Source organism: Sceloporus occidentalis, unplaced genomic scaffold (genome assembly GCF_023333645.1).
Source record: "Sceloporus occidentalis isolate IW3139 unplaced genomic scaffold, rSceOcc1.0.p SCAF_33, whole genome shotgun sequence".
NCBI classification, from domain to species: Eukaryota; Metazoa; Chordata; class Lepidosauria; order Squamata; family Phrynosomatidae; genus Sceloporus; species Sceloporus occidentalis.
Window position 1 is genome coordinate 5,706,358 of NW_028317013.1, and position 27,450 is coordinate 5,733,807.

General features: G+C 39.1%; 1 protein-coding gene across 1 annotated transcript; it reads right to left on the minus strand.

Annotated features, from left to right (window-relative positions):
• Positions 1 to 54: 54 nt before the first annotated feature.
• LOC149298380 (leucine-rich repeats and immunoglobulin-like domains protein 2) lies at positions 55 to 27,206 on the minus strand. The gene is made up of 19 exons (XM_089487520.1): positions 27,162 to 27,206; positions 24,388 to 24,455; positions 22,360 to 22,434; positions 21,776 to 21,910; positions 20,496 to 20,639; positions 19,698 to 19,841; positions 19,170 to 19,313; positions 17,743 to 17,886; positions 13,295 to 13,375; positions 12,487 to 12,558; positions 9,384 to 9,452; positions 8,760 to 8,923; positions 8,139 to 8,459; positions 7,720 to 8,001; positions 5,469 to 5,918; positions 3,810 to 3,959; positions 1,723 to 1,725; positions 563 to 748; positions 55 to 71 (listed from the first exon to the last, which is right to left on the minus strand). The coding sequence occupies exons 1-19, from the start codon at positions 27,165 to 27,167 to the stop codon at positions 55 to 57; spliced, it is 2,655 nt and encodes an 884-aa protein (XP_089343646.1). The 5' UTR covers positions 27,168 to 27,206.
• Positions 27,207 to 27,450: the final 244 nt, after the last annotated feature.

Below are 27,450 nucleotides of genomic sequence, written 5' to 3' on the forward strand. Positions count from 1 at the left end.
TAGGCTGTAACACACATCTGGCTACGTTTACTCTTCCAATGCCAAACTCCTGCGTTAGTCCAACACAGGCTCTGCATGACAAATTTAAATATAAAACTTATATGCTTGGACTGCACTGTTTTCACTTTTACGAATTTACGAATGTATGCAGACTGAGATGTGGACTATACTTATCCCTTTTGATCCGAGAAACTGTTAACATGATAAAACTTAGAAAGAAGGTGGTATATTTGCATGACACAAATAGTCTCATATAGCATGAAACTGTACTTTTTGTAGAATAATGAAAACTATAAATCCCAAATGGACTTACTGGATGACAGTGACATCACTTAAGATTAATGCATACAGTGTTTATTAGTAGTGCAATAAATATGTTTTCCTTTGCATGCTGCACTACTAGCATAAGGCCTTTATAAGTGTACACATCGGTCTGAATACTGTGAAAGAATAAAGGGCACAATGGTTTCTCTGAAAGATTAATGATACGAAGTACAAGGATGCTCGGACCTTGTAAGGCTTTTAGAAATCAAGGTTAAAGAACTAAAAAGGAAACACTTACCGCTGCTATTCTCATGCTGGGAGTGAGGTGAGAATGCATCCTTTGGTATTTGTGATACAAAGTTAGACAATGCTTGGTCCACGGGATCCTCCTCGGTTATATATGTATAAGGGCAATACTCCCGAGTCCTTGTGTAAATGTTGGCATTATCATAACAATCAGAGCAAATCACCACCTGCCCTGCACCTGCAAATGTAAGGTTCACAAACTCATTAGGGCCAAAGAACCGCTTAAAAAAGGCATCAAAATGGCTTGATAGACTATGCTGGCAGATTATTGCGAGACAGTACAACTTTTTGTTCTATTCCATTGCAGTGGAATATTGTTTACGAGACATAACTTTCAAATCACATCTTAACGCCTCTTCAAGTCGTGGTCTTATTCAGGTCTTGGTACACAGGACTGATCCTGAGACTTGATATTATGCAAACACTGGCTTTGTCTGCTGCTCTGTCCCTCTGGTTGTGAAGCAGAAAGATAGGAAGTCTGGGAAATTTTCAGGTGTTTGGTATAAATTACATGCGAGAACTTGACTTGTGAAAATCCTAGTTATCGTTTTAAAAATATCTTAATTGGGGGGGGGGGTTACACAATGTAGTGTAAGAAAACATACAAATTATGAAAATAGGTAAAACTAGTAATTGTTTAAGATGCAAAAGTCCTTAGTAGTGAAAGGAGTTAAAAAGGAATTGAGTTATATCTGACAGGACACATGAGATTAATTTGATAGATTAGCTTGTTCTGCTGAAAAGTCTGACACACACTGTAAAGTCTAACTTCATCCACACAACTATGTGATAATACATTGCTTCATATGATCACTAACTTTAAATAAAAGTTTTTTTGCATGATCAGACATTTTCAAAATCAATGGCAACATTTCACAATTTCTGTCAGGGTATGCAAACTTTTGAGCACAACTGTATGTAAAAATATAGAATTCATTGAAGGTATCATTTCCTTTTTATGCAATGCCTTCCACTAATATTGACACCCTTGGTAAATATGTAATTGTTTAACCCTTTGACCTTTTCATCAAATAAGACACAAAACTACTCTGTTTTCATGGATATCAAAAAAGTGCAAACACGGGCTTACTCATACAAAAATATTTGTATGTCACAATTATTGGCACCCTTTTAGTAAGTACTTTGTGCTACCTCCTTTTGCCAAGATAACAGCTCTGAGTCCTATCCTATGATGCCTGATGAGGTTGGAGAATACATGGCAAGGGATCTGAGACCATTCCTTCATATAGACTCTCTTCAGAGCCTTTAAATTTATTTTGAGGTTGACAGTTCACACCATGGTTTTTCTAAGAGGTTCAAGTGAGGGGACTGGGATGGCCATGGTAGGGCCTTATTTTTACCATTTTTGTGTTTTGATGTATGTTTTGAATCACTGTCCTGCTGTAAGATTCAACCACACCCATTTTAAGCTTCCTGTCAGAGGCAATCAGGTGTTGATATCTGATAGCTATCATACATGACATTATCAGCCCCTCACATCTTTTGTGGAGGATGGCCCACTCTTCTTTACGATGACACTTTTTAGGTCATTGTAGTTTGCAGGCATTTGTTTATGCACAGCTCTCTCACCACAACATTTATCTTTTGATCTTTGACTCAGTCATTCAACATCGACACTTCTTTTTCAGCCATTCTGTTGTAGATTTGCTGCTGTGCTTGGGATCACTGCCCTGTTGCATGACCCAATTCCGGCCAAGCTTTAGCTGCCAGACAGATGGCCTCACATTTGACTCTAGAATAGTTTGGTATACAGAAGAGTAAATGGTCAAATGGCTGCAAGGCTCCCAGGTCCTGTGGCTACAAAACAAGCCTCCACCATCACCACTGTGCATTATGTCTCGACTGTCCAAAGGACATTGTTCCAGAAGTCTTGTGGTTTGCAGATGCAACATTGCAAACCTAAGCCGTGCTACCATGTTCCTTTTTTCTGAGAGAAGAGGCCACCCTTTCAAGCAAACCATACTTGTTTAGTCTTTTTCTAATTGTACCGTCATGAACTTTAACATTTAATATGGTTAACTTAGGTTATGATGTGTAAAACATGTATGGGCTGATATGCTAAATTAATATTTTTGCTCACCTGGTACAATAGGACCTTCCCGCATATCTACTGGATGGATGCTGCTACGGCCATTGTATAACTGAGGCATTCTTGCTTGTACATTGGGTGTGTACTGGGAATTTAGGATATCTGCATCTGCCTCACTACCAGTATCTACATACAAACCTGAAAGGAATATATATAATAAAACCGAGAAAGTAAAAGAGTAAAACATGAGAGAGAATGATACAATTGTAATCTTTTCCATGAAACCAGTGGGAATTACACAAAACAGTAACAAGGTTTTAGCTTGTGATGGCTTATTAGAAATAAGGAAGAGGAAGCACAGATGGGGCCATTAGTTGAATAATTCACTTGCACGGGTCTGTGGTTCTAAGGGGTTGCTAGAAAGTGACAGATACTCCTGGATAGTTTGGGGTTTGAAGATGTGTTTGATGCTATAAAGAATGAGGAGGAATCTGAATGTGCAAGCCAGTAAATACCATTAACATAAAGAAACATAATTTGTTGCAAGTGGCATAAGGCGTGGGGCTAACTTCACTCCCCTACAAAAGGTAAAGGAGCACCTGACCCAGAGACCTAAAGGAAACAAGGCTTCATTTCCCAGGTATACCAATAACTTCACTCCCTGTGTTATAGCATCCACTTGCGCACAGCAGCTGTTAGTATAAAATTTGGACAGGGTTGCTTGTTGACTTGGGCTGATGCAAGCTGAATGGTATTTACACTGACTCAGCTTAGTCCTCTCTAAATAAATTCTCATTGGCAAATGTTTAACAGCTGAACACCAGAGCTGTGCATTTCCTATGACCAGTGAAAAGTCCCCAAAATCTTGAGAAACAAAAAAATAATAAAAATCTTCTTACAGGAGTTGGTGTAAATTTGGGATATGATAGACTGGGTTGATAAGGCCAGATAAATACTCAGATTGATTGGCACAGATGCAATCAGCTAAATGTGAGATGAAACCAGAACCAAATACTTTCCGACTAATGTTTATTATGTAACTTTAGGAAGACTAGGTATAGTGTAACTTTCTCCTAAGTTGGCACCCTTGCCTTTTTTGTCAATTGTGTCAAAAAGATCATACTGTTAACCAATTAAACATATCAGGTGGCAACTTGTTGGGGTTTATGAGTATCATAAGATTACGCACCATCTGTTCCTTTGTGTGTACAGCCACTTGCTGGAGGCATAAGCTGCTGGTGGCTGCCAGCCTCGGAGTTACTATAACCGTCTGGTGGCTCGGAAAGCGTTCCCTGAGAAGACAAGTAGCTTGAAATGTCTGCCGGCAAATTCATGTCTTCTGCAGAAAGCAAAAAAAAATGTAAAGTTACATTTATAGAGTCAATAATTGCGATGAGGTGCACTGTGAAATATACGCAACTGCTTAGTATGCCAGAATGGCACTTATGACAAAAACAACTATAAGGGGAAACCAAAAGATATAAAAGTTCAGACTCTTAACTTTTAGGACCATTTATGATGCAGAAACAAAAGGCTCACTGATTCACATACATATGTTTTAAAATAACATGGTGTTTGTTTTTTAACCACTTAAGGATCGGACCGTTTTTTTTTTTACATTTTTGTGCACCATGGCTTTTTTTGTGGTGTTTGTCTTTAGCTGCCATTTTCTTCTTTCTCATTTACAGTACCCACTCAAATATTTTTTTCCGAGGACAAGAAGCGCTTTTTATTTTGATCATATCATCTAATGTACTATAAAAAAAAATATATGGTTAAAAATTGAAAACAAAAATACCTGATTTTAAAAAAAATATTTTACTCATCTACAAAAGCTAATGAAAAAAACTTCAAAGTAGATTCTTATATTTGTCCTGAGTTTAGAAATATCATATGTTTCTATTTGTTTGTCAATTTCTAGGGCAATAAGTACAAGTAGCGCATTGCTATTTCAAACCTTTTTTTTTTTTAATAAATAAATCTAGTCCTCCTGAGCACGTCCTAATTTGGGACATCTTTGAAAACTGTCAAAATATATATGTTTGAAAACTGGACACCCCAGGGTATTTTAACACTTTCCATGCACAAATACTACCAGTGTAATTTAATTGCACAGAAAATCACTTAATATTTCATTTAAACATTTAATAATTTAGTTAATGAATTAAAAATAAATTACACTAAACAAAGCGCTTCCTTCTTTGCCAATGAACATTATTGGATATTCCTGATGCAGCAAAACCCCAAAGCAATAGAATAGCAATAGATCATTGATTTCTTCCAAAACTCTTGCCCGGAGGACAGCACTGCCTTTTTAATGTGGCACTTGAGATTGCTATGTAGAGTGATCACGCAATTCCATGGGTTTTTGTTATTTTGATGTTGCTGAATGCCATAGAGATTTTTTTTTGGGTGTTGCTTTGACCACTTTCTAAGCTCATTTAACCCCATGATGTGCCAGGCACATGATAGTGCCAGGCAGTAATAAGTGTCGTATTGGCCCTGAACTGCTTTTTCCGTGACCTCTCTAGCACCTCAATGGTCTTTAAGGGGTTACAAAAGTGTATGTTTTTATAAAGTTGAGTGCAACACCTTTCTGCATTCCTTAATTATGGTGAAATGAGCATTTATCAATGATTTATGCAGAATGTCCTATATTATAAGGTATGCGTTTCAGTCTCTTTAGTAAAGATGATCCCTTAAGTCAGTTTCTACATGTATTGGAGAATAGCACAACGTCGTCTCACATTTCTGCTACTTATTTTATGTGAAAAGCAGACTTAAACAATGTGGTTCAAGTAAAGAAGATATTCAGGAGTAAACAAAATGTTTTTGAAGTTGCACTCACCTGTGTTGGTTATGCTGTAATCCTCACTTTTTCTTCTCATATGGTATATGACAATAACCCAGACCAGGGAGGTGCCCACAACACAGCACACCACAACAATGATCACTATGCCAACAGTGGTCCAGCCATCCTCTTCAAAGCCCATGACATTTTGAGAGGAATCACAGTTTGGGGAAGAAAGTACAAATAAGTTAATATGACCCCTCTCGGTGCCAAGTGTATTAGACATGCTGCACGTGTATTTCCCAGCATCCTCTGGCCCAGCATCAACAATGATTAACAGCTGATTGGCTGCAGCAAAGAAGTGTCTCTCAGTGACCACTAGTGGGCCATCATCTTTGGTCCAGTTAAGACGTGGAGCTGGGCTTCCACCTGCTATACACTGCAATACAGCAGTTTCTCCATGAGCCACAGTTCTGTCCTCCAACGGTCTTATGAAAGAAGGAGTTTCTGAAAGAAAAGAAAAACCAAAACCACAGTAAAGTTATCCCAGACAGCTCATGAACACAATCAGTACCTGGAGAGACACTAATTCACTTTAAAATGGCCGCACATTTATTCAGTTATTTTGCATTAAAATATAATTTTTTCATCTGTTAAAAGGTGCAAGTGGCATAGTTTCATACAGGGCTTGACAAATTTGTTGTGAATCTAGGCGCCAGCTAAAAAAGTTAGGAGCCAGGATTTTTTTTTAAACTAACAGTTGGTTAGGAGTGATCTGATCATCATCAGCCCACTTACTAAACTCACAGCATTTGACCTGGAAGCACCCTGGACTTTCAGGTCAGTGCTGTTTTTTTTATTATTATTTTTGATATATATACATATTTAACGTTTTCAATGCTGATGCTCCATTGGAGCACAGCATTGACTGATATTTAGTCCCCACAAGCTTGTGGGGACAAATGTTAACCCCTGCAATGCCACGAATGTGTTATACACAATTGTGGAATTGAAGGGGTTAACGCTGCACTGTCGCTCTCATGGAGCGATCAGGCAGCAGGGTGGTGTTGGGGCTGGTCTCCACACTCATGTGGAGACCAAAGAACCTTCTCCCCTGTCCCTGAAGCTGCCTCTGGCAGCTGGGACTCAATTGCTGGTCTATAGACCAGCCATTGCAGGGGGGAGTCTGATGACTGCTGTAGGCTTCCATGCCTACAGGAATCAAAGGGTTTGTGGGGGCTCGTTTTTGCCGTTGCAGACCATCAGCAGCAGAGCCCCTTACAAAACGGGAATTAACCCCTAAATGCCGCGATCGCGGCATTGAAGGGGTTAATGCTGCACTGTCGCTCTCATGGAGCGATCAGGCAGCAGGGGGATGTTGTGTCAGGTCCCCACACTTGTGTGGGTACCCAATCAACACTGAATCCCCTTTCCTGAAGCTGCCTGTGGCAGCTGAAAACGCTATTGCAGGTTTTCCTGCAATCGCGGTTTCAGCCTACAGAATCACTCCGTGGGAGTGATCTCAGGCTCGGGGGGCGGGCTCTGAGTGGCTGTGCTGTCTACCCAGACTCCTGGGCAGACAGCAGCAGCGCCCCCGCGTGGTGACGCGGGGGCATTATTTTTGTGGATTTAAGAGGCTGACAAACTCCTAGGCGCAGGGACAAAATTCTGAGTCGCCATGGCGACCTGGCGCCTGGGATTTGTCGAGCCCTGGTTTCATACAAATATGACTGAAACTCTCTTGGTATGGAATATGGGCCTTCATTTCAAAATAACTTATAAACTGTATTTAAGCTAACTATAATAGTTGTTGTTCCACTTGTAGTGCTATAACCTGCACATAACCATCTAGTGCCAGGGTAACAAATCCATACTCTGACACTAAAGGATATGCAAGCCACTTACTAAGAAATACATCTGCATCTAAATACGGTCAGTTTAAAAACATACTTTGTACTTTAATAACAGTAATGCTAGTTGAGGGCAAATACATGGGGCTGCTGCGATTGGTGATCTGTAGTGAGTACATCATGCCACCACAGGCAACAGTAGATATGTTCAGACAAGTATGTTTCCTGCAAGTAGCTGGTGGGCATTTGTTTTTGAAATTTATGTTATGTGTATACTGCAAGAAAGGATATCTTCCTTTTATCAGGATGCGCATAACTCCTCCCCAATAACCTGTCTCTACTGTATTGTTAAATTACTGCTTGTTGACTGGTTTATGTAAAATCTGAAGGTGCAAAGCTCCTCTTTAACGTACGTATTCTTTTGTCGACTATCACATCTGGAAATAAAAATTTCTTACCTAATACAGTCAATGTAACATTGGTAGATATGCTGCCAGCTGCATTCTGTGCAGTGCAGCTGTATAATCCCATGTCTTCAATTTTAACATTCACTATAAACAAGACCTCGTCTTCTGGCATTACATGCATACGCCGTTCTCGGGCAGCAGGAAAATCTGTCCCTCCGTCTTTCTGCCATGCAATTTGTGGAAGTGGATGGCCTTCTGCTGCACATTCCAAACGGGCCATAGCACCGGTGCGGATTGTCAGGTCCATAGGGGTTTTAATAAATGTGGGCATTTCTATGAGAATTGAAAGAGAAAAGTTGACAATCGGTCTTAATCCTATATTAAACTTGATCTGGATTGTTTTCAAAGTGCCAGTCATTATCTGAAATATGTTGGATAAAATTTAATGAAACAAAAATATAAAAAATTACCATTTACTGTGAGTTTTGCTTTGCTGGAATAATTGGACCCAAAGTGGTTGGTGATGACGCACTGGTATTTCCCATCATCAGTAAAGTTGACATTGAACAAATGCAAGACAGTGGTGTACTCGATGACTTCGGCTCCATGCTTCTGGTACCTTGCAAAGTTCTCCACTTCTGCATCATACAGGATTTCACTGTTTTTCCTCCAAGCTGTGAACATGGGGGTGTCACTGCTACTTCCAGCAGAGCAGGTTAGAGTGACATTCATTCCCCTCAATGCTACTGTGGTTTCAGGGTGCACCTTAATCTGGGGTTTGGGGAAATTATCTAAATGAAAAACAAAACAAACAAGATTAAATATTGGCAACAGGGAAACATGATTAAAACCAAAAATCAAATGCAACATGCCTGTGTATTCTTCACATACGCAAGAAATCCCACTGATTGAAAACGGCTAACCAAGCTATTCTTGTAGAAGAAGCTCATTTGACCTTTACAGTGCATAGTGATGGAGAAAGCACATATTTTAAGTTACTTTTGTGAATAAACCCTTTTGAATTTAAACAAAGGTGGAATGAAATTCCCCTCGCCTCAAAAACAAAGTACCAAACAAAGATAAATACAAACCACAGATAAAATCTTCAGGATTCATGCTAAAGAGAGGACGCCTAGCCAGCCAATCAGGGTGCCCGCAGCTCACATTAACAGATTGCTGAAAACCACTGTTAGTAAGCCACTGGGGTAACCACTTTAACTGACAGTCGCACAGCAAGTGGCTGGTGTTTAAGACTCTGTAAGAAAATTGAACCGTATGTTACAAGGCAGTATCAATAAACACATAAAAGTGCAAGACTTATACACAGACCTGGATATGAATCAAGAGCAGTAATAAACTAGCTAAATCTTTTATTCAAATGCCACCAACTCGAGTTGTTAACACTATGTTACACAATATAACTGTTATTGGAGAAAACAATGCAAACCTTTCATATTGCACAGGGCTAGTCCAGGGATGACTAAGCAGCTCTGTCACTTTAAGACCAGACCGGATGCCGGCTCAATATGCGCGCACTCATTTTTAGCCAGCAGTTAAAACCCTGAGTTTAACTCTTTTGCAATGTCTACATGTGTGCTTACATTTATGTTCAAATGAAGTACCCCCCCTCTGCGAGTTTACATGCCGTTTGTGCAAAAAAACTGCACTCACATACAACAATTATAAATGTGATTGAACAGACAAGAAAAACCTACATCTCTTGGAGTTTCATGTGAGAAAAGGCATCTTCTTGCACAGACATGATACCATTGTTGTTAAGGTCTCTGAATGAAAAAAGATGATGTTAATAAAAACATTTAAAAAAATAACACACATGCATTTTGAATTCTAGTGCAGGGAAAAAGTCATTTATCAAAGCATATGTGCGTCACAGTATCCAAATCCCATTCATATAAGAATCATTACTGGTTTTGGTCACTGATGAGATTGTCATTAGTTTCCTTCTGTACAAATATGTCTTAATGCATGTTCATTTTCACTTGTTCCTTTCATAATAGCTCTATGGAATCTGCTGGTGCTCCACAAATAAAATTTAACGTAACATAGAAACAGCTACTGCAGAAGTAGGTACGTGTACACACCAGAAAAACAAAGCAGTACACAAATGTACTAATATGCAATACTTTTACTTTTTTCCCCCTTTAAATAATGGTGCCAAGGATCGTAATGAGTTTCCTGCACATGTGTATACCTTGTGTTTTGTATATCATGCAGTTAGGGCTGCAACTAACGATTATTTTAATAATCGATTAGTTGGCCGATTATTTTGTCGATTAATCGATTAATCAGATAAAAAAATACATTATTTTAAATTGAAGAAAAATTGCAATAAAAAACGTACAATTTACACTTTCATCTCTTTATTGCAATGGCCTCTCTCTATTCATCTTCTTTTACTGACATATTAATAAAAGCTACAAGAAACCAAACAGTGTTTCTCAAACTAGGTTTTAATACAAAGTTATTAGTAAATATTAATTCATATGTTAACTATTTTTCATATTTAATAAAAACTGAGAAAAAAGCCTTGTTTACATTTTTTTTATTTACCAAACTGCCCCCAGTTATGCACATCTGACCCCCAGCTTGCCACTCTGCCCCCATATATGCCTTATACCTCTTATATGCCAGATTCCGCTGTGCCCCTGATATGCCTTATACTCCTTATATGCCAGTGATATCCAACTGAGCCTCCTGATATACCTTTTACCCCCAGATTTGTTTTATGCCCCCCTGATATGCCTAATATCGATATGCCTTATACCCCCTATATGCCACTGAGCCCCCTGATACCTTTTACCCCCAGATATGTTTATGCCCCCTGATATGCCCTGAAATTCATAATACCCCCATACACCACTATAACTCACCCATACACCACTCTGGCTCCTCCCCCTCCCATACACCACGCTGCCTCCTCCCCCCTCTCATACATGACTTTGGCTCCTCCCCTCCCATACATGACTTTGCCTCCTCCCCCTCCCATACATGACTTTGCCTCCTCCCCCTCCCATATACCACTCTGCCTCCTCCCCTCCCATACTTCACTCTGCCTCCTCCCCCTCCCATACTTCACTCTGCCTCCTCCCCTCCCATACATCACTTTGGCTCCTCCCCCTCCCATACTCCACTCTGCCTCCTCCCCCCTCCCATACTCCACTCTGCCTCCTCCCATACACCACTCTGGCTCCTCCCCCTCCCATATACCACTCTGCCTCCTCCCCCCTCTCATACATGACTTTGGCTCCTCCCCTCCCATACATGACTTTGCCTCCTCCCCCTCCCATATACCACTCTGCCTCCTCCCCCTCCCATACTTCACTCTGCCTCCTCCCCCTCCCATACTCCACTCTGCCTCCTCCCCTCCCATACATCACTTTGGCTCCTTCCCCTCCCATACTCCACTCTGCCTCCTCCCCCCTCCCATACTCCACTCTGCCTCCTTCCATACACCACTCTGGCTCCTCCCCCTTCCATATACCACTCTGCCTCCTCCCCCTTCCATATACCACTCTGCCTCCTCCCCCTTCCATATACCACTCTGCCTCCTCCCCCCTTCCATACTCCACTCTGCCTCCTCCCCCCTCCCCCCCTCCCATACTCCACTCTGCCTCCTGTGAACCTCCGTTGCTGACAAGATACCAGGGAGCCGGGTAGAGAGGCAGAGTGCCGTATGGGAGGGGGAGGAGCCAGAGTGGTGTGTGGGAGGGTGGCTCCCATACACCCCTCTGACTCCTCCCCCCTCCCATACACCGCTCTGCCTCTCTACCCGGCTCCGTCACTGCAGCTTCATAGAAGCCTCAGCGTAAGTGAAGGTGAGTAACGGAGGCTGTCTGTGCAATGCAGACCCCCACCGGCTGACAGAGAGGATGATCCTCTGTCAGCCGGTGGGGGTCTAAACGATGCGCACAGACAGCCTCCGTTACTGTCCTTCACTTACGCTGAGGCTTCTATGAAGCTGCAGGGAAAGTGCCTGTCAGTAATGGAGCCGGGTAGAGAGGCAGAGTGATCTATGGGAGGGGGGAGGAGGCAGATGGGAGGGGGGAGAGAGACGGAAGTGAGAGACCGGCCGACAGTGAGGAGAATCCAGGTCCCCTGCAGCGTTGCGGGGGTCTGGATTCTAGTGTTATAATCCGATCTCTGTTTGAGGTCGGATTATATAAAGGAGAGGAGTTTTTCAGAGCATTTGCTCTGAAAAAAACCTTTTTTTAATCGATAAAAATCTATTCGATTAATCGATAATGAAAATCGTTGACAACGATTTTCATTATCGATTATTATCGATTTTATCGATTAGTTGTTTCAGCCCTACATGCAGTGTCATTATTTTGGATACATCTGTTTTTGTTTGCTTACACAAGTTAGAAAAGGCAATAAGGTTTTCTGTCCTAGCGTTATCTAGCTATATCTTCAACCCATCTTTGCCAATACTGCCAAAGCCAATCCCCTTCCACCAATAGGGAGGGCCTTATCAAAAGGTAACTGAATGAGAAAGATCTCCACTTTTAATATGATGGCGAATGCATAGATATATTGTTGGTGCTCCACGCAGGTTTATGAAATGTACAGACCTGTGAAATGACATGTATTAAAAAGACTAATCAAAGCTTTTAAAATAACGCCACGTGTGCAGTAACGATAAAGATAGTTGGCATATACTAATTGTCACACACTTAAGTTTCATGCTTTGGTCACTCGAACTTAGAGGGCAGAGAATTATAGCAAACTCCTGCTATGTAAGCAATATCCTAGATAAATTATCCACAGCTGAAATGAAAGGTTCTGGACAATACTTACAGATGCTGAAGTAAATCCAGGCCAGAAAAAGCTTTCTTTGTGATGGATTTAATCTTGTTCCCCTGCAAAATGCTGAACGGAAGGCATAAATAGTTTAGCTAAACAGACACCAGCAGATTATCTTGCCACAAAATGGAAAAACAAAGCAACTGTCTTCAACCTTTCCCTCAGGGGGAAAAAAAAGTTACTTATGACCATTTAAAAGTGCTAATGGCTAGTATTACAATGTATTTGCTACATTTTATTTCTAAAGGGGTAAGTTTTGTTACAATAAAAATGTGAGTTACCTGCTACAGACTTCTTAATTAAAATGACTTTTGGGGAATCCATTTCATTTTGATACTTAGGATGATGGGATCAATACACATGAATGTTGCTGGACAACGCTGCTGTCCTGTATGATTTAGTTTGTTTTAAGATGCCCTATTTAGAAGGGTCGTCTAAGCTCCTATTTAAGCCAGGATAGTCACTTAAAAGCAGTCATACACTAACCTTTATCTGTATGCTGTGTTATCTATGGGACACTCCCACGATGCAACATTCACATGCTTAAACAAGCCTGCCAACAGGTTTGGCTGCCAAACCAATGTAAAAAGTTAGAAGCACTTTTCTAAATGTGGTGGTAGTAGTTCACCAGCCACAAAGCCTGTAATGTAGATCCCTGAGGACCAATGTATGCTCGGCTCTTGTCCTCTCAAACTATGTGCCAATTTTCATATTTTAAGTCAAATGAGAATGATAAACCCAACGATAACACAAAAAGGTCTTAACCTGCAAAATCAGGTTTTTAAAAAAAAGTTAAACTTACAGTGTATTTAGTCTTAGGAGTCCAGCAAACACCTCATTTGAATCTTCAATAGCCCATGATATTTCATTGTTCTGAAGGTCTCTGTGTAAATATATTGACTGAGTGAACTGATGGTTATCAGCCAAAAACATATCACAGCTGAACACACACAAAGCTTGTCAAACGCCCAGGCCTTGAGGACCACAAACAAATGATTCTGCATATGCTTATTAGAACACAATGTTATCTATTTTGATTGAGCTCTGTGGTAAGACATACAATTGAAAAGTTTGAAATGACCAAGAGAATCAAAAAATAACCTAATCGCCCATCAAAAACATACTGTTGCAGTGGCTTGATAATGGTTGAAACAAAATGGTTCTCATAATGGTACTGATAAAAAAAAATATTCTAAAATTGCCATAAAAAACAAACTTGAGGTGGACTCACAGTAGCATGCACCATAGGACAGGCTATTAAGCAGCTTTTCCATAATGGTTTAGTAAATGCCACAAAAAGAAAAAAACATCTTTCGCTTTTAAATATCATTAAGGAACAAAGAATTTGAGAGCCACATATTCCTTTTTGGAAAATGTTACGTTTAGAGTTTATAAATTATTAATCTGCTCACAAACATCACCACCTATTGAGTAAGTAAGTGCATTCTACTCCTAAGCCACTTAAAGCACTAGGGTGCTAACAGTCACCCTTATTACACAATTACTTTCTCACTGCTGGGGTTATACTTAAAATTAATTTAATTGCTAATAAAATAAGCCACTAACTTGTAGCCAAAAACAAGGTTGTTCTTATAAACCTCTGCTAGGACTGAACTAGTATATTTGGGCTGTTTGCAGCTATGTATATATATTTGCATGGTGGTTTGTAACAAGTTCAATTATACAGTGCCTTGCAAAAGTATTCACCCCCTTCGCATGTTTCCTATTTTATTCTATTACAACATGGAATTAAAATGCATTTGTTGGGGGTTGTATCATTTGATTTACACACCACTTTAAATATGAAAAACATTGTTTTATTGGGAAATTAATTTACCCTCCAATTTCAATACTTTGCAGAGCCACCTTTTGCAGTAAACAACTAAGTCTCCTGGGTTGTGTCTCTTTAACCCCTTCGTGACAAAGGCTGATTTTACTTTTTGTACCCTTCGTGACAATGGCCTTTTTAACATTTCTGCGCTGCTCGTGTTTAGTTGTAATTTTCTTCTTTCCAGTTTACTGAGCCCACACACATTAGATATTGTTTTTGTCAGGACAAGAAGGGCTTTCTTTAGATGACATTGTTTTGATTGTATCATATTATTTACTATTAAAAAAAGTATAAAATATGGTGAAACATTTAGAAAAAAATGACTGTTTCTAACTTTTAGTTGAAAAATCTTTTACTCATCTATAAAAGGTAATGAAAAAACCTGCTAAATAGATTCTACTATTTGCCCTTAGTTTAGAAATACCCAATGTTTTTATGTTTTTTTGCTTTTTTCTACACGTTATGGGGCAAAAAGTACAGGTAGCGTTTTGCTATTTCAAAGCCATTTTTTCCAAATCTGGTAATTCTTCCCCCCAATGTGCCATTTCGGGTATCTCTGAAGCCGGCCAATACAATTTACCCCATCAAGTCATATATTTTTGAAAACTAGACAGCCCAGGGTATTCCAAATGCTATTTTAACCCTTTCCAAGCACTAATTCTACCATCAGCCTTTGTCAAACTTTATGGTAGTCATTTTTTTGCATTTGTTTTTTCACACACATTTTACTTTAGGTATGAATAAACAGGTTCTGGTATATGTCAGTATCATAAAACACCCCATGTGTTTAGCAACATCTCCTGAGCACAGCGATACCTCACATGAATGATTTTGCCTGGCTGTTTGGGGGCAAAAGGGCCACATCTGGGGCATGCACATTTTCAATGTTGAACTTTGGCATTTGGGGATCCACTGCCCATGCCCTATTTGGTACATCTTTGAGCCGGGCCATTTCAGTGTGCCCAACAAAACCATATATTTTTGAAAACTAGACACCATAGGGTATTTTAAATGCTGGTATTTTAACTCTTTGCATGCACACATTTTACCACCAGCATTTTTTTAAAGTTTGCAGTAGTATTCTTTTGTGTCTATTTTTCCCCACACACACCTACTTTATGTATGAATTTACAGCTCCTGGTATATGCCGCTGTCACACGACACCCCAATATGTGTACAGCAACATCTCCTGAGTACAGTGATACCCCACATGCATGGGTTTGTCATTTTTCGGGGGAACTAAAAGGCCACATTTGGTACGTGTGCATTTTTCTAATTGGAAATTAGATGTGTGGCCATCCTTCCCCCCGTGTTAATTGGGACATTGTTGAACCCGGCCAATTCAATTTACCCCATCAAATCATACATTTTTTAAAAGTAGACACCCCATGGGCATTTAATATGCCAGTATTTTAACTCTTTCCATGCGAGAATTGTTTTAAGCTAATGTGCTAATTTTAGGACTTGCTCACAAAAATATATTTTTTATATATATATTTTAATTTTTTTTTGCCTTTTTTAAAACATTTTTAACATTTTTTTTCAACTTCAAGGTTCCCCTGATAGTGACATAAGAGGGAAATTATTTTTACATTGTACTGTTTTTTTTTACTATTTTCTAATTATTATTAATTTTATTTAATTTATTTTTACTAATCACACTGTGATTAGAAAGCTGGGCTCCATTGACTTGCATGGTTGAATGCAGTACCTGTATTCAACCTGCAAGTGGAGCCAGAGTTCTCTAGGGGGTCTGGAGACCCTCTAGCAAACTTTTTCGTCTTTATTGTTTTTTTTCCCGGGCCGCCGCCATCTTGCTGATGGCGAAGATCACCGGCAGCTGCGGCTGTGACCGCTCTCCAGAGCGGTCACAGTCCATCCTAAGGTAAGTGGTTGGTGTCGCTGGATGCCTCCTGATCGAGGCATTCCAGCGACACCATTTAAGTTTAGGAGGTGATCGTTGATCGCCTCCTAAACGCTTTTAAAACGTGTTAACAAATGACGGTCCTGGCACGTCATTTGTCGTTAACGACATGTTTTTCCGTGACGTGCCCGGACCGGCAATTGTCATCAAGGGGTTAAGCTTGGCACATCTAACCACTGGGATTTTTGCCCATTCTTCAAGGCAAAACGTCTCAAGCTCCTTCAAGTTGGATGGATTCTGCTGGTGTATAGCAATCTTTAGTCATACCACAGATTCTCAATTGGTTTGATGTCTGGGCTGTGACTAGGTCATTTCAAGACATTTAAACGTTTCCCCTTAAACCACTTGAATGTTGTTTTAGCAATATGCTTAAGGTCATCATCCTGCTGCCAGGCGAACCTCAATCCCAGTTTTAAATCTCTGGAAGCGGTTTCCCTCAATAATTTAGCACCATAATTCCTTCAATGCTGACCAGCTTTCCAGTCCCTGCCGATGAAAAACATCCCCACAGTATAATGCTGCCACCACCAAGCTGGATGGTGTTCTCGGGGTGATAAAAAGGTGTTGGGGTTGCGCCACACATAGCGTTTCCTTGATGGCCAAAAAGCTACATTTTTGTATCTTCTGACCAGAGTACCTACTTTGTTTGGGGAGTCTCCCACATGCCAAATAGTATTTGTTTTTGTTTTTTCTTTAAGCAATGAGTTTTTCTGGCCCCTCTCCCACAAAGCCCAGCTCTGTAGAGTGTACAGCTTAAAGAGGTCCTATGAACAGATCCTTCAATCTCCGCTGTGGAGCTTTGCAGTTCCTTCAGGGTTAACTTTGGTCTCCTTGTTGCCTCTCTGATTAAAGCCCTCCTTGCCTGGTCCGTGAGTTTTGGTGGGTGGCCCTCTCTTGGCAGGTTTGTTGCGGTGCCATATTCTTTCTTTAACAATGGATTTAATTAAGAAATGGGATGGGTTTTTTTTTTCTGTAGTTCTTCACAATTTTGCCCCTATTTGGAGAGCTCTTTGGTCTCCATAGTGCCCCTTGTTCAGTGTTGTTGCAGACTCTGAGGTCTTTCAGAACAGATATATATCTACATCAATACATCTATATCTATCTAGCTATATATTATACAGTATTACACACACTGAGATCATGTGACTTCTGAAGGTGATGGGTTGCTCCAGATATTATTTATGCATATGCATGCACCACTTTTCCTTTTTTTTATTTTTTAGAATTTGTTTTCAAAAGTTATTTTCTTCATTTCATGTCACCAATTTTTACTATTTCTTTATGTTCATTACATGAAAGCCGAATAAAATTCAAATTTTAATTCCAGGTTGTAATGCAGCAAAATGCCAAGGGGATGAATACTTTTGCAAGGAGTGTGAAAAAAGTGCTCTTTCAACTTAACATTACACTACTGTAAGCGCAAGCAGCTGTTGAACCCAAAAAATAAATTTGCAGTCTGCTCAAGTCAGGAAGAGAAAGTATTTGCAATACTTACAAAGTCACAAGATTTGCAAGTCCTTTAAAAACACCTTCGGCAATATGATTTATTTGGTTGTCCCCCAGGCTCAATTTTTCCAATGAGCTCAGTCCAGCAAATGCAAAGTAGTCCAAACGACTCAGCTGGTTATAGGATAAATCTCTGAGGGAAGCAAGCAGAGGGGGGAGAAAAAGACTTGATTACCTTCAATGAAAAAATCTGAAGTTGAGAACATACACATGAATGTTACTTATTCTACCTGCTCCTTCTTTCTAAAAGGTTTAGATTCCTCAGGAAGGGCCAGACAGAAGTTGAACAGGGCATGAAAAATATTTGAATTTTAAGTACAGTTGTATATAGTTTAGCAAAGTAGAAAGCAGGGTTTTGATTTACATTCCAAAAATGTATTTATAGACTTGCAGTCACCATTGTAGTCAATGGTGATATTTTGGTTACATTGCTAATTAAACACAAAACTGAGGTGATCATTTATAGTAATGCTGATGAAGACCCTTACATTATAAATATTAAAAAGTCAGAAGGTCCCCCAATGTGATGAAGACAGACATTTTATTTACCACAAAAGCTCTATGATAAGCAGATGGGACCCAAGGCCAGTGCATTCGGTGCAAAAACACATACAAAAAATGTAGACATTGTAATTGTGAAATCTCATTAAAAGGGAAGAAAAAGACACTGTATAACTTTTAGATGCACTGAAATATTTACTATAATATACTCTTATTTGAATAATAATCAAAAGTATTTATTATGATGTCTGCGTTTGCAGCAAATATATTCATTGCAAGTTATAACAGTATATATTGAGGGTTAATGCTTCGTGAACTAGAGACTGATTTTATAGGTCTGTTCACCCAGCATTAACCAGTGCTTTACACAAGCGGAAGGATGGGGGATCCATTTAATGCAAAACATGGTTTTGGCATGCACTTTTTCAGGGAGATAGATTTCTGCCCAGTCCCTGGTCTCATCAACAACTTTCCAGTATTTGGAGGATACGATGTGGACATTATAAACTAGAAAGACTTAGGAAAACTGCACTATATGAGGGAAGCCCAGCTTGAGCACCGTACTAGGGAAGGCTAAATCAGATTTATCTTAGGTCCGTTTTCAATAAATATGACAATTTGTACATTGTGTATCATTATCAAGTCAGACTGATGTTATATACCATACCTAATAATGACATCCACAGAAAATCAGTAGGGTGGTCCTGAAGGAGACCAGAAAAAATTATGGAAAAATCAATGTGAAACCTTGGCTTAGTAATAACTTCCTCATGGAACTCCTTAACCATTGTTTTCTCTCACTCCATAACAAGAATGGAATGGTACCCAGATGCAAGAGAGATATTCAGAGCAGGAGTCTTGCATAACCCAGAGTGTCCCACACATACACCAAGTGGAATGTACTTGAACACTTACAGATCCAAGAGTTTCTGGCAGAACTCCCACGCATCTGGACTGATCCTGTGAACGACATTCTGGCTCATATAGAGCTGCTGCAGGGACCGCAAGCCATACAGCCAACCTTTGTTAATGTCAGTGACATTATTATGCTCCAACTCCCTGCACAAAAGAAAGGGGGGGAGACTAAGAGATATATATATATATATATATATATATATATATATATATATATATATATATATATTCTGAGAACAGGACAATGGGGAAAATGCATGCAAATGTTCACAGGAATGTATCAAAAAAGACAGAACATTGTCACAAAGGGCAACAAAAATCTCTAAACACAAGGTACAAATAAGACAGCTAATGTGGCAGTGCACAACTCCAGGCCTTTGAGGGCTATAAAACATGCCACAATTCTTGGATATACCAATCTGAGCTTAAGAATCAATTGCCATGGTTACAGATCATCAACACCAGTGGTGTATCAGTTATGACCACTGATCTGAATGGTTTTCGTAAAGAGTAATGTTGGTAACTCACAGTTGTTCCATGTTGTCCAGGCCAAAAAATGCTCCGTCCATTAGTTTGGTTATTCCGTTACGCTGCATTTTCAAAGATTTTAGGGAATCCAGTCCTTGGAATGTGAGGCTCTCCACAATTTTAATACGATTACGCCTAACCTCCCTTAAAGAAACAGACTTTTTTTCTTAAACAGGTTGATGACAAGCAACTTACAAACAGCATTGCTTTATGAAGAATTTGGTCTTATACAACTTATAGCTTCCTAGACAACTTAATTCAGAGTTTTTTGGATTTTATCTCGCTACATGTTCAATGTCCCTACTAGAGCATCTCATATGCTCCATTCAACAAAGAATGCATTTGAAGAACCTTAGAGAGAGTTGACTGATGCTAGCAAAGCAACTCTGGGTATTTATCAAGGTTAGGATGTGACATTTGGACTGGATAATCTTAATAAGGGTGATAAAGCTACATAAGATGTAGAAGACTCTCTACAGCTATTGCAAAAAGCTGATGCACCACAAGTAAGTGCAAGCCAATATTTCTGCTTGTAAGTCTACTACAAAATATTTTGAAGGGGTAACATAACACACAATATACCTAAACGTTTACCTAGACATAACATGCATGGACTTATTATTGATCTCAAACCACTATGTATATTACATATACAAAATGGTGTTCCTTTTGGAAAGTTTGATGAATGAGAACATTCCATTGGGTTGTGTGGAAGACCACTTTTAAGATTCTGCACCAAAAACAGATTTTATAAACAAAAAAAAATGAATTTTCAAACCCATTATATACATTACTTACAGGTACTGCAGATAAGGAAGTTTGAAGGTCTTTGGTTGAATTACAGTAATTTTGTTTCTGTTTAACTTCAAGATGATGAGGGAGCTTGACAAGTTGTCAAAGGAACCAGGCTCCAATATAGCTATTCTATTGTTGCTCAGGTTTCTGGAATAAAGACCAGGCAAAACAACTGGATTACACCAAAGCATTTTGAAAAAACAGACAAAGACACTTTCACAACTTAGTATAAATACTGGAAAATTTCCAGAGGGCCAATTAAATTCTCCTCTACAGTCACTAAATTAATTTATTTACTACTACTATTGACTATATTTACAATACAGATGAAAAGATAAATATGCTTTAAGGCCATTCAGAATGTTTAACCAAATAGATACTTGATTTGAAAATGCATTCTTGAAAAAAATTAAAACAAAAACTTGCTCATTATTGCTGTAATGGAGATTAGCCTAGCCAGTAAAATAACTACACCTAATTTTACTCCTACATATTGACGTAGATGCTGCAGGTCTCCCTTGGAGATCTGGACAGACTCTTGTTTGGAGACCACAATACACACTATGGCCAGGGCAAAAACCCCTAATAGACTGTTATGTCGGGCAGTCTCACTGTCTCTCTCAAAAAGGAATAAATGATCCTACCTACTTTGCAACCAAACAAACCAAACAGATTAGAAACAGATTTTGTTTTTCTAAAGGTTTAAATTATTGTTTTTTCTGATGTTCCTCAGCTTATTTTCAGTTGTTCCACAAGAATGATTAAAATACAATTAGGTAAATAATGCATATGACTCACATTGTATCATATCTTCTATATAAACATTGACAGTGCTATAAACACACACACTATATATTTACACACACACATATATATACACACACACACACACTAAAAATCTAAAATACCTCCCTAATTATGAATATACCCATCTGGGGTGTGCTAGCCCAGGTGACAGGGGAGCAAGACAGAAGTGCCAGATTGGGTAAGGGAGTATGTGTGTGTATTTGTATGTGTTAGAAAAAGTGTGTGTTACAGGGTGTGTATCTATGTGTAGTATGTGATAGTGAGTGAAGCGTATCTAAAACTTGTGTGCCAGTGCCTATGTTAATTGAGGGAAGGCAAGGGCAAAAATGTCACTTGGCCACAGGGCCACAAGGTCTACTGGTACCTATCTTCTTTCTCATATTTGCAAAGGATTCTAGGTAGTGTCACTGCCTTCACTGCATTGGTTTTCAGTAACAAAACATGCACCACGGGAAGAACAGTTATACATTACTTACAGGTGTTTGAGTGGTATCCGTGGAAAAAATGAGCATTTTATTTCAGTGAGGAGATTGGAGCTCAAGTCTAGAGTTTCCAGTGACTGGTACTGCTGTAGCAGATCTGCATTCAAGTCTGAGATTTTATTGTGTACACTAAAATATATATAAAAAAAAAAAAATAAGACATTTTTAAATTAGGATAATTAATAATTTGCACATCTGTTTCATCAGCCAAGGCAAGCATGTATTTGGAAATATACACAAGTCTACAAGCCTCTGATAAATTACCAACTTAAGCAGCAGAGAAAACAGTTTTGTTCAACTAGTCATAATAGCTGCAATGGGAAAAGTTACTTTTATAATTAAGGAGGACTAGTATACATTTCTAGATCCCACAAATGTTAGATATTAATAGTGATAAGATATTAGTTCATTCCTGGCCTCCCTCTTTTAATAATAATGAAGACATGTGCGTTAACATGCTGTAAAACAAAGGACAACCAACTTAGTAGGGAGAGTAGATCTCCAACACAGATTCCATTTTTCATTACAAATATGTCTGAGAGTCCCAAATTCAAGTAAAAAAAAAACCACATACTTACAGTGACAAAAGTGTTATGTTTGAAGTTGGCTCTCCAAGATGGGGAATCACACTTAACTCATTATAATTCATCTTCCTGGAAAATGTAAACAAAATGAAGCAAAAAAATGCACTTTGGAATCTAAAAGTCCCAAAGCAGAATATAGCATTCAGGGCACTGTTGTCTCAGCAACAACAGAAGAGAAGGTCTAGGGCATTGTTATTTCTACTTAAAGTTAAGCATCGTAAAAAGCAAGCAGGGTGCTGGGTTGTATAGTGAGAAGCATTTGTACAGGGGTTGACAAATTTGGTTTGGATCTAGGAGCCACTTTTTTCTTCTCTGCCCTAATCATATTTTTTATTTTCATATATTATCCAACCTGGAGCTCTGGGTTTGTTAAGCTTTGCCAAACACTAACGTTAACGCATTACAGTAACACACATGCTACCACCATACACTAATGCACACTCTGACACTAGATGCCAATATACACACTCATGCTAATGCTATACTGTAACAATCACCACCATACACGCAACACCCTCTTATACACGAGACACTATACATACATAAAAAAACACTACATATACCACTATAGCGTCAGTCTGTGTGAGTGTTTGTGTGTATAAATGTATAGTGCTGAAGTCTGTGTGCGTGTAGTTTGTAGCATCAGTAGGTATGTGAGCTACAGACTGTGTGTGTGTGTGCAAATGTATAGTGCCAGAATCAGTATGTCTACTGTATTGCAGTGCCAGATTCAGTGTGCATGTACCCATAGTGTTAGTGTGTATCATTTTATAGTGGTAGCCAGTGTGTGTGCATGTGTATAAGAGTGTGGTGCTAGCATGTATTGTGTTTATAATACAGTATGGCATTAGCATGAGTGTGCATGTCAGCATATAGTGTAAGTGTGTGTATTAGTGTATGTTGGTAGCATACGTGTACATAAGGACAGAATATTAACATGTTACTGTAAGGTGTTTGTGAGCAAACAATGTTAGCGTGTGTCTGTTACTGTATGGCGTTGGAGTGCATAAATGTATGTTAGTGTATGGCAAGGCACGACACACCAGACACTAGGAAAAATAAGAACATTAGGAAGCGGTGAAGTCAGTGACGTGAGACACCCGGTGGGGTCATGAAGCGTGCATTATGTGACCCCACTAGACACATCATGGCATCCGCTACACCAGATTCATGATGGCAGCACAGCAATACGCTGGGCACCACAAAGTGGTTTCTAGTCGCCATAGCAACATGTGTCCGGTGTTGAGCCTTGCATTAGTAAACGGAAGAGGGAGGTGGTCTGCCACTGTAGAGCATTTCAAACGGTGAACTGATTATTGCAAACAGCAGTGAGGCATCAGTTCCTTAACTAGTAAACACCCTTATTCTATGATATGTATGAAAAACGAGCATAAAGGCGTGTTACTCTAGCAAGACGTCACCCTGCTCTCATTATGGCATTGAGAAGGCTCGGTGAAGTGAATATTCTATTTCACAGTATGTGCCATAATGCCAACAACAATGTATCTTGTATGGAATACATTGTTGCCTTATCAACGCTGTAATGCGAGCGGTGTACACAAACCAATAGGAAAGAAGAAAAACTTACATTGCTGCTATGCCTGTTGTCAAAACGCGTGTCTGATATCTGTTTTCATACATATTATAGAATGAGGCGGTTTAATTAGTTTAGGAACGGATGCCTAGCTGCAGTTTGTGATAATCGGTTGCACTGTTCAAAATGCTCTACAGCAGCTACGGCTATCGCTTTTTAGGGAGTATAGGTGGGGCTGATATAGGGTTGTATGCAACCCTCACTGTATGGCCAAACTAGCTCCTATTATTCCAAAGTGGTAATTCTGAGTACTTTTTTCACCTTCACTGTGCTTCAAACTTCTTGCTAGCGAGCGGTGCTAAGATAAGGCTTTTTTGGGCTGATTCTTTCCCATTTAAATTAACGAGTTTTGCGAGATTATTGTAGAAAACACCAAATACATCCGCATAGTAAATGCCTGGAGAAAATGAAACAGAAGTAGGACTTACACTTCTTGCAGTGAATACAGTTCTGGCACCAAGCTACTGTTGGAAACAGTCAACCAATTGTGGCTGATCTCCCTGAAGGTAAGAAGGAAAACAAGTGCCGGATCAGTTACTCAGCCAACGCAGCATTCAGCCACTTAATGCAGGTAACTTTCCAAAAGATTTCATTTTTAGTCATCCTATTACATTCAATTTGCCAGTAGCCCACTTGCAAATACATTCCAGACTGGGTAGTCTGACTTGATTGCGATTCTACGTCGAGTAGCATACAAACTAAATGTAATCAACACACGTAACAGGACTCTTTTTGTATGGAATATATGTCCTGTAGCGTTTCTGTGCCAATATGTAAGATAGCAAGGCAGATAAAGTTTACCTAAAGTCAATCAGGGCTGCATATTTTCGTAAGCAGGAGATCGGGGGACCTATGCTGGCCAGCATATCTTTAATGTCATTATAGTTAGCATAACCTAAAACCACTCTATCAAACGTACACATCAACATATGTTTCCATTGCATGTGATCGAAATAACCATATAATTGTCTGGAGCATCTAAAAGGATATCCTCATTTAATCTAAAAGGCAACATCACTGATATTATATATTGTTTGCGTATACTGATATGTTACCTAGAACATAAGGTATTAAAGTCAGATATACCCCTCAGCAATTTTGCATAGTCATGTAATAAAAGAGAACCCAATTTAAAACTACGGAGAGGGGGATCTTAGGACTCTCCTACCGTTTGCAAGCCTAAAAGGGCAATTGCCTTTGCGACAGCACTTGGTCTTAGTGACATGTGTTGACAACATCATTGCCGTGCATAGAACCTGTATTCTGAAAACTCCAACAGGAGATGAAAAACTTTGGGTTCTACCAAAGATGCCACTTATTTTAAACAGGGCTCTTTAACACATAATACAGCACAAATAGGCCTTATATGTGAAATAGCAAGTGTTTCCGTATAAACTAAATGACTAAACCCTTATACTTCTGTTGCACATTTGATACCGTCACTTTGGATGTAGTGGTTTTCTGTTGCAAAATCCAAAATAGTTATACGTGGAATGTTTGATTGGAAGTTTGGCAGATATTTTGTTTACATCTTGATATGACTTTCATTTTGCAGTATGTGTAATTTTGTTGGTAAATCATTTACATTGGCAAACTTCAATTTGTTTTCTCCTTTTTTCGCATCAGACATCTAATTATTGACCATGCTATTTGATTTACAGCAAGAATGTTAAGAAAAATAACTGGGCGGGGGGAAATCACACTTTCCATGGTAAAAAAAATAAATCTCTAACGTGACAGACGCTTGCTATTTACAACACTAAAGCAAGACAATTCATACACAAGATGTTGTGGCATTCTGGGCTGAACATGCTCCCATTTTCTACCATCACAGTTCAGAAGTCCTTGACACAGCCTACTCCTAATTCCTGATATACAACAAAGGTTTACAAATGTCAATAATGTTATTTATATCCTTAAGCACAAACAGCATTGAGAAGGTTTTAGAATTAAATGCCACTAAGAACGCTGGCATTTTACTTTGTGAAGGAAAAAAAAAAAGTTCTTAAATTCATAGATAGACCAGCAGGAAACTGATGAAGGTTTGTAAATATTTGAGTAGCTGACATAATCTATGCAACACACACATCTATGTGTGAATGTGATGTCATGCAATCATCTGTGTATCAAGTGATATCATTCAATTCCCTGCAGAGACTTCCATAAAGTTCTCCTACTAAAATATTAATACCCTTGTCCTCAAAGCCATTTAAACCTACCTAGGGAACTGGACAATGGGCCTTCAAACACAAACGCTACTATTCAATAGCACTTTGTACCAAATTGTACAAATTGCAAACAAAAATCAAAGATGATCATTTATTTATGAAGCTACAACATACCATGTGGCTCTGTACAATGGTCTCACGATCAGAGCAATACATATCACCTGTCAGAGACGAATTATTGTAATGTGCTAAAACTTATCACGTAAAGCACAAAACGTATTAACGGTAGGCAAACAGGGCAAGAATTACTGTTAGGGGCCAACTTTTTAAAAGGAGATTCCAAGATAACATCTACCATAAAAATCTATACCTGATCAGCTAAAGTGGGTTTACAGCCATCCCCATATGTATGACCTCTAGGAGTAGGTGTAGTTGCGGACTCTTACACAGAAACACACCAAAATCTTGTGTAAGGCCTTTTCAGAAGAGTGGTATATATGTTGGTGTAATAAAGTATTGTATCATATCTGGTTGGCACTCAAATTGTTAAATGTGCGGTTACTTAGACCAAATATTAATTGCACATTGTACCATATAAAGAGAATTAACCTTAGCAGGTTTGTAGTGTTATTCTTTATTCCTAAGGTTTAACCCATTTGCGACCAAGGGAAGTGGGGATACATCACAAAAAAAAAACAAAAAACGGTCCTACAGGATGAAGGACAAACCATGGTCATGGACATGCACTATTGGGGCTTAATCCCTGCCGGGGACCGAGAGAGTAGGCTCAAAACATGTGGCTCTCAAACACAAACTGAGAAAGATTTCTGAAAATGGGGGGTATGTTCTACTGCTAACAGTGTTCCAATCAAAACACTTCTTTGGTTTCTATGTAGGTAAGACTAGTTACAAAAGGGAAAACGTTAAAACTGACAACGGACAAAAACACACATTAAGATGAAGAATAAATACATAAAGGAGGGTAAGCTGAAGCGGTCGAGGGAGGGAGAAGACAATTATTGATTTATGAGCACCATCATATTCCGCAGCGCTGAAGGCAACGGACTGGTAGTAGCCTGGTAGCTGCAGGATTTTTAAATACTTATTCTGCAAATAACTCAAAACGTGGAACAAATAAAATATTCTTAGGATCTGGAGGCTGAAACACATGTGATAAGAGCTGCAAAGAAATCAAAAATACTTAATTGTGCAACAATGATAGAGTGACTTTATGCTGGCAAAAAGGCTCTGCTAACAATCCAAAGTTTCTGGCACACACCACCGAGTTAAATCTTATACAGAAAGATACCTGAAAGGCCTCTA

Bases quoted from the DNA above. Each gene is read 5' to 3' on its own strand.
- LOC149298380 (XM_089487520.1), bottom strand. The intron at 22,435-24,387 runs GTAAGTCCTACT...TACATTTTCCAG, and splicing joins CTGTATTCACTGCAAGAAGT to GAAGATGAATTATAATGAGT. The intron at 3,960-5,468 runs GTGAGTGCAACT...TGCTTTCTGCAG, and splicing joins TTACAGCATAACCAACACAG to AAGACATGAATTTGCCGGCA.